The sequence below is a fragment of the Cynara cardunculus genome, unplaced genomic scaffold (genome assembly GCF_001531365.2).
Source record: "Cynara cardunculus var. scolymus isolate 2C unplaced genomic scaffold, CcrdV1 Un_Scaffold_1625, whole genome shotgun sequence".
Lineage (NCBI taxonomy): Eukaryota > Viridiplantae > Streptophyta > Magnoliopsida > Asterales > Asteraceae > Cynara > Cynara cardunculus.
This window is the reverse complement of record NW_020200819.1, coordinates 1-10,226: the sequence shown is the minus strand read 5'-3', so window position 1 is coordinate 10,226 and position 10,226 is coordinate 1. Positions and strand designations below refer to the sequence as shown.

Below are 10,226 nucleotides of genomic sequence, written 5' to 3'. Positions count from 1 at the left end.
TATATATATATATATATATATATATATATATATATATATATATGTATATATATCACCATAAGAGAAATTCTTCCCACCTCTCCTTCTACGTCAAAGTTAATAATATTATGCATATATGCATAATTTTGTATAATATAATTATTGAAAGTGAAGGTGACATGTTGATCAATTGGATCGATGAAAAGATAGATGATTCAATATAACTATTTCAAGTAACTATCCATGAATTTCAATAATATTTTCAACGAAATTCTGAGATGTTTTCAAATAAAGTTCATCATTAATTTTGCTTCGACTTGGTTGAACATATTTGGTCGAATAAATATTACAAGTGATCTATATTACTATTTGTTATTTAATGTTGTTTTTTATAAAAATTACTATTTTTGTAATTTTGCATTTCTTTGATTGTAGTATAGAATTATGTTTGTGTTTTATTTTTTTCAAATATTTTAACAAAATATATAAATTAACAAATTATATTTGATTTTTTTTTACAATTTTATAATATATACATCTATTAAATTTATATAATAATCAATAAATAAAATTACATTTTATAAATTAAAAAAGAAAAGTGATATTTTTGTAATCACCTCGTTTTATTAAGTTTCTTATTAAGGTGACAATGACGTGACAAAAAAAAAATACAAAATGAGATTATTAGAGATTTCCCGCTATTAAAACACCTAATATTTGTAGCATTAAGGGGTGTTTGGGATTGCTTATAAAAACTGTTTTTTAACTTATTTCGGTCTGACATCGGTGTGTTTGGATAAAAAAAACAGCTTATACCGGTGTCAAACCGGTAATAAGCTGTTTTTGATAAGTTAATCATTCATGACTTATGAAAAACTGCTTATTACCATTTTACAATTTTAACCCTATTTTATTTAACTCCGGTTTGATACCACATAAGTTAATAAGCACTTTTACAAAAAAAAAAAAACATAAATTGTTTTAAATAAGCAATCCCAAACATCCCTAATTCAAATCCGATAGTCTATAAACATGCTCTGTCATCATTTTCATATCGTATGTTAACATGAATGATATAAAAAATGTAATTAATAGGTTTGACAAATTTCCAAATCAACATGAATGGTCTCCATCCCAACAAGTCGATATTCTAACCCAATAACACCGTTGCGTTTACTTTTGCTGTTGTCTGAATCCAGAAAACAGAAACAGAAGCCAGTTATAAGTTTATGTGGATGAATGATTCCCACTTATCTTGAAAGAAATAATTAATGAATTGAATTGCGTAGAATAAGAAACAAGTAGATGGAACTGAAAGGGACCATCTACCAATCTGAAATAGCATTCAAAATGTCTTCTCCCAACCTCAACACCACCTCCTTTAAATATCACACATTCCACCTTCATTTCTTCCCATTAAACCCACTTTTCTCCTTTGTTTCATGATCTTTTGAGTACAAAGTGGAAAGGGTTTCTAGTTTATTATAATTATCGGGTGATCAAGATTTTGCCATGGCTAATAGTGATTATGGGTTGGTGATTGGCATGATGATGGCCTTCTTCTTGGCTTCCTTCGTTTCTGCAGATCCTGAATTGCTTCAAGATGTTTGTGTTGCAGATCTTGCTTCAGGTACCTCACGTTCATGCATCTGTACTTACTCCAAAACTATTTTAGGTGTATACTTTTTATATATTAAAACCGATTCATTATAAATATACCATTAAGACGATTGATGAACAAAAACCATTGATTAGATTATGCAAAAAAAAATTCCATGTTTGCATCCATTTTTGAGCTAAAATTCATCAGGTTCTTGGTCAAAAAATGGATGTAGAAGGCAACGTCAAGTCAATGTCAGTGTCCATGTCTTTGGTGGTTTGAACTTTGAATTTACTTAAATAATAAGCCACCACTTTCTTGGCTTATCTTTAATTTTGGTGGACCAGCATTTAGTATTTTAGTTATTATTGGCCAAAATCACGAGTTTTCCCTTTGGTTTTCCATAAATGATGGACATTTATTCTTGACATAATTAATGCTTTTGTATCACGATTAAATCTCCTTGTAGAAGAGGCAGTGCATGCATAAGGTTGGTGGTTGAATGAAAATCTAACAGTTGATAGATCAAATTAAAAACAGGTGTAAAATTGAATGGTTTCACATGCAAAAGCAACATATCAGCAGATGATTTCTTCTTTGCTGGGTTGGCGAAACCTGCACTCACCAACAACACATTTGGTGCAACTGTTACACCAGCCTCCGTCCAACAAATCACAGGGCTAAACACCCTGGGCGTATCCATGGCTCGCATTGATTACGCACCTGGCGGCCTGAACCCACCACACACCCATCCAAGAGCTACCGAGATTGTGTTTGTGTTGGAGGGCGAATTGGATGTTGGCTTTATAACCACGGATAACAAACTCTTCTCCAAGACCATCAAGACCGGTGAAATCTTCACATTCCCTAGAGGCTTACTTCACTTCCAGATGAACAAAGGCAAAGTTCCTGCCGCCGTGATTGCCGGATTCAATAGCCAGCTGCCCGGTACGCAAAGGGCGGCAAACGCATTGTTTGCATCGTCTCCCACTGTGGAAGATGCTGTGTTGACTAAAACCTTCCAAGTTGGAACAAAAGAGGTTGAGAAAATTAAGTCGAGATTTGCTTAAAATCACTGGTGCCCAAGTGTTGATTTATGGCTTCTCAAAGTTTTTATTGGTTTTGTGGTTTCTTCAATAAAGGGATGTGCAACAAATATGGCATGGGTCTACATGTTTTAAGGCTTTTCGTGTTTCTAATTTTGTGCAATAAAACACTCATTTTTTTGTTGTTTTAAATTCATTCTTTTTCTTAAACGAAAAACAAACTCTCTAGTATTCGCCTATTCCTTCAAATCAATTCTAATTAATAACTTGAAAATTATGGATGATAAGTTGGTATTATTGCATTACATATTACTTAAGATCTCTTCCGAAGATAAATATTCTCAAAACAAACAAGGCCGATACGTAAAAGTTATGGCACAACCATTACAAGAAAAAGTGTGGTTAATGATCAAAATTTAGTGACTTTTTGTATTTTGGTACTAAGTGTGACGTTAGTGATGGTTACTTTAGGTTTTCCAAACGTAGAAATTGGTTCAGATTTATAGACTTCATATCCTTCTTTATCTCGTGTAAATTCTTGCACATTAGGTTTAGATTGATGAGCAGAGATATTTTCATCAAAAAAAAATTCACTTTGTTTTATATTTTCAACTTCTATGTTCTTTTGAGGAACAAACGCAAAAAGCATCTGGATATAAAATCTTAATAACTGACTTAGTGTCAGAATCATGGGTTCGAAAGTATTTGGTCCAGAAGATGTTGGAGTTTGTGACTTGAAGGATTTAAAGTTAAAAATATATGTATTTCATTGCTCTAGTTTGATATGAATCATTTGACACGACTTTTGGCGAATAGGTGGTGTCTTATCCTGAATAGGTGGTGTCTTATCTTTTCCAGTTATGCTTTCATACACCATATTTTTTAACTTGAGTTTTCTTGAAAGGATTATCTTGATCCTCTAGAAAGTAGAAGTCTTTTTGAGGGATGAAAAAGCAGGTTTTTGAGTAGGTCTAATGTTAAAAATTAATTCAATGCTTGTTTTCTCATTTCCTATAAAGGAATCAACCTAAACCTTGTTTCTCCATTTGATAATTGATTTTCTCATATACACCTTGTGTATCTCTGTATTTCTTGATTAAAAACTCATTTGAAAGAAGTCTCTCAACTGCTCTCTTTCTTTTTGGAAAAAAAAAATTAAGTTCCATAGAATTAAGTCTTTCAAAGTTAGAGGCATTAAATTGTTTTCCTGTAAGTTTAAGACAAGATTGCTTCAGAATTTGCTAAATATAAAATTTTGAAGAAGTTATTTTCAGAATTCTGCATCACAGACTTTCAGAGTTCTGAATCCAAGAAATGATACAAGTAATAACTCTTAAGAGTTATCTTCAAAACTCTAGAATGATAGACTTGAGAGTTCGGGTACAAAGATTATCTTCATGCGCACAAGTGTCAACTCTGAAGAGTAAATCTTCAGAGTTCTGGAAGAAGTGAAGATCAAGGGCTACAAGTACAAGTATGAAGATCAAGTATGAAGACCTTGAGTTCAGAGTTAGAATAATTCTGAATGAAGGAACTTTGAAAACTATCCTTTCAACAACCTCAACTCAATAAGTCTATTCTATTTGTTTTCCATCTTTATAGGAATTATTCTTTGTATAAATAGATAGGCTATTCATTGTTATTAGTTTGATTCTAGATTCTATATTATTCATTATTCTACTCAAATCAGCAGATTGTTGCATTCTTTGTATTTTCATTCCTGTTAATAAAGAAATCTCGTGGCTATATTCTTTGTTGTCCATACTCTACATTCTGTCAATTATTTCTTGATATACTATACGGGAACTTTCAATTGGCATTAGAGCCATCCACTTTCGGATTCTCAACTCAACTCTCATAGAATTCCAGTCGATTTGATCACACACTATCAAGATTTCTAAAGAGTATGCTAGCATTGGATATAAAATAAAGCCTCCTACTCTATTTGTGGGAGAATTTCATCAATGGAGGACAAAATAATTCAGTTTCTCGATAATAGTTATGAAGAATTGATGAACTCAATTCTAAATGGCCCTCTTGAACTTTTCATTAAGATTCTTGTTGTTCCAAGAATAGATATACTGTTGGTCCCAAAAGGGTCTACAAGATAAGAAACAGTTTGTAGAAGGGGGGGTGAATACAAACACAAAGTTTTCAAATTTAAAATATATATTGATAGAGAAGACCAATACAAATTTTACAAGATTGTTTGTGGAAAGATAAGGTATAGGAAACCTATCTAAACAACCTTTGGTCACACACAGAGGTTTAGCAAATACAAGAAAAGAAATATCTTTTACTTAAGCTAGAAGAAACTTGAAGTAAGAATATGGTAAGAGAGTGATGCGCGCACTCTGCATAGAGAAGAAACACTTCTATTTATACCCAGTGCATTAAATGTTCATTTAATGTAGTAAGGTAGGGTATAGAGTGCGTGTCAAGCCTTAAGAGGAAGGTTTGTCCTTTGCTACAGTGAATAGTACAAAAGCACTATTCTTGAGCAGACATCTTTGCCTAAAGTTGGTGGACAAAGAGTCGACTAATCGGCTCCATACCGTACTAACTTTAGTAAGGGTATGGGTTTGTCCTTTGTGTGCAAAAGGACAAGACAACAACAATCATGCTAAGCAAGCTTCCTTTGATCGCTGAATGCTGGAATAACCTGGAGGTCTCATCATCATTCGCTGAAGCTAGAGCAGTCTTCACACATTTGTAGATAGGCTCGTAATCACTGAATACCGCTTTAGATCACGTACTCGCCAGTCTCTAATCTTCAGTTTCAGTCTTCGACATTCGCTGAAGGTTCTTTGGTGTGAGTGTTGTCTTCTTGAAGTATTGTTTGTCTCTGAGATTTATAAAACAAGCTTCTCAGTGATCACTGAACATACTCAGTGTATGATCGCTGGAACTGAAAATACAGAAACAAAATTACATCGATAGATAAAAGGGATTATCATCAAATCGCTGAGAGAGAGGATCAACATATACTCTTGACATTCCTGCATCTAGGATTAGAAAGGATCCTAACATGTACAATACAGAGGAGGAAAGAAGAGCCAAAATAGACAGGAGAGCTCTCACACTTCTAACCATGACAGTTCTCAATGAGATATTCAACAGGGTGAAGTGGAGGCCCAAATGCAAGGAGGAGAAAAGGCCATGCAAAACAAAGTCAATATTTGCATTGGAGCCTATAAAGGATTCAAGGAAAGAGAATTTGAATCTCTCTCAGAAACATATGGGAGATTCAATGACATTTTTTTTATTAACCTGGATATCCAACTCGCTATGCGAGCCGACTAATCCCAGGGCGACCACCTGCTTTGCAGATAGCCCGGAGTCACCGCATTTGAACCTCTGTGGTCACAAGGGGATTTTTATTCCTACTTGGATTTGAACCTGGGACCTCCTGGTACTTTTTGACCTTTGGAGCCAATTTCAAACCAATCAGGCACCACCCTTGTGGTTGATTCAATGACATTCTTAAAGACCTTAGAAGAAATGGGCTTTAGAAGATAAATTCTGAAATAAACAATAAATTTCTGTAGACCTTAAGGCCTGAATAGGATGCTTTTGCAGACAATCTTCTTACCAAAAATCTGGCTAAGAAAAGTATCCATGACATTTTTGGCATCCTATACCAACATGAGGAAAAGGTCATTGAGAGAATGTCTAAGAAAAAGAAGGTTCATGACTCTCTTGCCCTCATATCTGAGAGAAAATACAAGAGCAGTTTTGAACGGGTATCAAAGATGGTTGAGATACAAAAGTAGACCCAGCATCTGACTTTAAAAGTGATGATTCTGACTTATAGCTCAGAAACATGGCAGAAAACTTGGCTCTACTCACCAAAGCCTTCGATAAGAAATTTGCCAAAAGAAGTCACATCAAATCTGTTGACTATTACAAAAGAGGTAATGGTGATAGAAAGCATAGTTCAGAGTAAAAGAATTATGAAAAGAATCCTGAGAGAAAGGATGATAAGAAGAAGAGCAAGAAGAAGGAAGAGGGAGAAGCTTACATATGCTTTAATTGTGGTAAAATTGGGCACTTTGGCAGATAGTGTAGATTCAAAAAGACCAGAGATTCAGATTACTACTCAAAAAAGTTGCACTTAGCCAATAGGAAGGAGCAAGGCCAAATGCTCATGGCAGAAAAAGAAAACTGGCTAGAATGGTCCTTTTCAGATGAGGAAGCTGTCCATTATGCCATATCATGCTTTTATGGCCTCTGTTGAAGAGGCCGAAACTTCTGGCTCTAACTCTGATGAGGTACAAATTCTTGACTCAAATTTACTTTTTAAAATGGAATCCACGAACTCAGAGTTTGTGGACCTTAAAAAAAGACTTAAAGGTGAAAGAATATTGGTCTACAAATTCAAAGAAGAAAAAGAGGGTTATAAACTGAACTATTTGCATGTTGAAAAGCATACTGAAAGCGTTGAGAATGAAAAGTCTAACTTGTTTGAAAAGATTTCTGAATTAAAGAAAGACTTTGAAAAGATAAAAACTGACAATGATATTCTAAAAGTCCAATATGAGTTCATATCTAAAGAAAGAATTGATTTATATAAAAAGATTGAGGAATTGGAAGAATTAAACTTTAAGAGAGGACAGACTGAACAAACGCTAAATTTATTGACTAGTAATCCAAAGGATATTAGTTTCTATAATCCAAAGTTGGGATTGGGACTAAATGAGAATTCTTTTTTTGAAAAATGTACCAACAAACCTTTATGATTTTTCTGCAATGAGTATTTCTCAAAACTTCTCTGAAAATGGTACAACAAAACAGAACTCTGAAAATCTTGTAGAAAGGATCCCTTTTGGCCAATACTTTGTTAAGCCTGGATCCATCTCTAAAGAAGAGATCACTTGGGAAGAATCTTCTGCAAAGTCTAACATTCACAGTTTTACCCATCAAAGGAATTTTAAACACGGACTTGGTTTTTACTATTTTGAATTAATTATGACAAAAGAAAACCATGTTCTTCATACAAAGTTTATCAGTTCTCTGGACAATATTCAAAATCTGAATCTAAATCTGAAAATGACAATTCAGAGATAGTTCAAATCTCTAAATCAAAGGTCCACGTAATGAAAAGTCTGAACATAACTTTGAAAATATTTCACAGAGTTCTTGACAAGATCCTTCCAAAGACAAAATCTCTTCCAATGACTCCCAAGAACAAGTCAACAAAACTTTCTGAATTCATTAATAGCATGATTCAAGTCAAGTTTCATCAAATGATAAATGAATCTGATTGTGATGAAGAAAATATAGATAGGAACCAACACTGATTTTGACAAGAGTGTATGTCTTGTTAAAACAAAATTTTGCAAAGACAAATCTGAATTTTTTTTTGGAAAAGTTCACTCAAATCCAGAGTTTGTTAAACAAGAGGCAACTAAGTCTTTTGTTGTCCCCCTCTTTGATTTCCACACCAGAATCAAGTTTTTTTTGAAAGAGGTGAGACTTCTAGTTGCCAAAAGAAAATTAATGTGATTCATTAGAACTAGCTTGTCCAGAGGTATGGAGAAGCTCTGGATAAAGAAGGATTGCTACCTCTGACCTTTAATGCTTGAATCTTCAAAGACGGTCTAGACTTGCAACACAATCTTCCAAGCTCCTCCTAAACACGATGCTTTCTTAAAGAAGTCTTCCATAGATGATCAAGTAGCATTTGGTAAGATTTAGATGCTATAGACAAAAGAACTAGAGGCGCTGGCTTACCAAGAATAAATCATCCAAAAACGAGGAACTCGGTATGAGGATCTACCAAAAATATTTATTCCAATAGAAGACCTAGACCTATGTGTAACTTTGTAAGTCCCGATGTGAGATCAAATGATGAGAATTAAACTTGGAAATTCTTTGATCCTTGATAGAATTTTAACAGCCTATTTCTGGTTGCAAGAAGCTATCTCGAATTAAGTGTTGGTTCTAAACTGTGCTTCTTGATTCTTATTTTTATAAGTTTTTTCTAATGAAGAACATGTCCAGAACTGAGATGAACTAAAGTCATGGCCATTTTGAACTCCAAAATACATCTGATGTGAGCGTTAAGAAAAAACATTTTGTAGTTGGACGTGTCTTAGTGCAAAAAATCTTTTGACAACAAAGAATGTTATTTTCCATTTGAGCAAAAGAAATTGTCAATTTTGTTGTACCAGGCTCGCGGTGCTTGCTTGAGCCCGTACAAAGCCTTCCTAAGCTTGTATACTTTGTGTTCTTCCCCTGAAATAACGAATCCTTCTGGTTGTTGCACAAAAACCTCTTCTTTTAAACCTCCATTCAAGAAGGCTGATTTGACACCGAACTGGTACACTTTCCATTGCTGTTGGGCAGCTAAGGCAAGGACTAATCGTATAGTCACAATTCTTGCAACAGGAGAGAACGTCTCACCAAATCTACACCTCGTTCTTGCTTGAACCCACGAGCTACCAGTCTTGCCTTGTGTTTTTGAACACTTCCATCTGCATTAAATTTGGTTTTAAATACCAATTTGAGGCTAATTGGATATTTACTAGTTGGAAGATCAACCAAATTCCACATCTGATTCTTTTCGATTGCCTCGATTTCTTCTTCCATGGCTTCCTTCCAGTTTTGATCTTGAAGTGCAGATTCAAAGGACACCGGATCACCTGTAAATAATGCGACGGTGCTAGAATATATGTCTTCCAAGGTCCTGTTTTTACGTGGAGGAGTTGATTCAAGTGATGACCCATCCGAAGTTGATTCCAGTGATGACCCATCAGAAGTGGGCTCGGATGAAGACTGATCTGAAGGTGATGAAGGAACCGTGTATGAAACACTTAGTTGATCATCTGATTCTTCTTCGAGCTGCCCAATGACTCCTGAATCAAACTTTGAACTGTTGGATTATGAGAAGACATCACCTATATTGTATTCATCAAAGATGACATCACGACTAGCAACAATCTTCTCGTGTTCTGGATTGAACAATCTGTATGCTTTCGAATTCGAGCAATACCCAACAAAAATATATTTCTTGGATTTTTCACTCATCTTGTGTCTGTTAGTAGTGATCAATGCATAGCACGCACATCCAAATATGCGCAAATGATTTACAGAGGGTTTAGTTTCATGCCAAGCTTCGTATGGTGTCCTGTTCCAGACAGCTTTTGTAGGTGAAATGTTGAGAAGATATATTGCTGTTGCAACAGCTTCAGCCCAAAAGTTATCAGGAAGCCTTTTACTCTTCAACATTGAGCGTGCCATTTCAACTACGGTTCTATTTTTATGCTCTGTAATCCCATTTTGTTCCGGTGTATACGATGCTGTGAGCTCTCTTTTAATTCCTTCTTTTTCACAAAATGCAATGAACTCTTGTGACATAAAATCCCCACCTCGATCTATTATTAACGTCTTTATTACTTTATTACTTTGCTTCTCAACTAACGCTTTGAATTTCCTAAAGCAGTCGAAGGCTTCTGACTTTGCTTTAATAAAATACACCCAATTCATTCGAGTGAAATCGTCTATGAACAACATAAAGTACTTATTCCCCAAGAAGGCTTGTGTCTTCATCGGACCGCATATATCTGCACAGATTAGTTCCAACTTCTTTGTTGCTCTTC

The 10,226-nt window shown here is 34.7% G+C and overlaps 1 protein-coding gene across 1 annotated transcript; it reads left to right on the top strand.

The window, feature by feature from the left end:
- Positions 1-1,377: 1,377 nt before the first annotated feature.
- LOC112502593 (germin-like protein 5-1) lies at positions 1,378-2,820 on the top strand. The gene is made up of 2 exons (XM_025106543.1): positions 1,378-1,609; positions 2,120-2,820. The coding sequence occupies exons 1-2, from the start codon at positions 1,492-1,494 to the stop codon at positions 2,647-2,649; spliced, it is 648 nt and encodes a 215-aa protein (XP_024962311.1). The 5' UTR covers positions 1,378-1,491; the 3' UTR covers positions 2,650-2,820.
- The last annotated feature ends 7,406 nt before the right edge of the window (positions 2,821-10,226 follow it).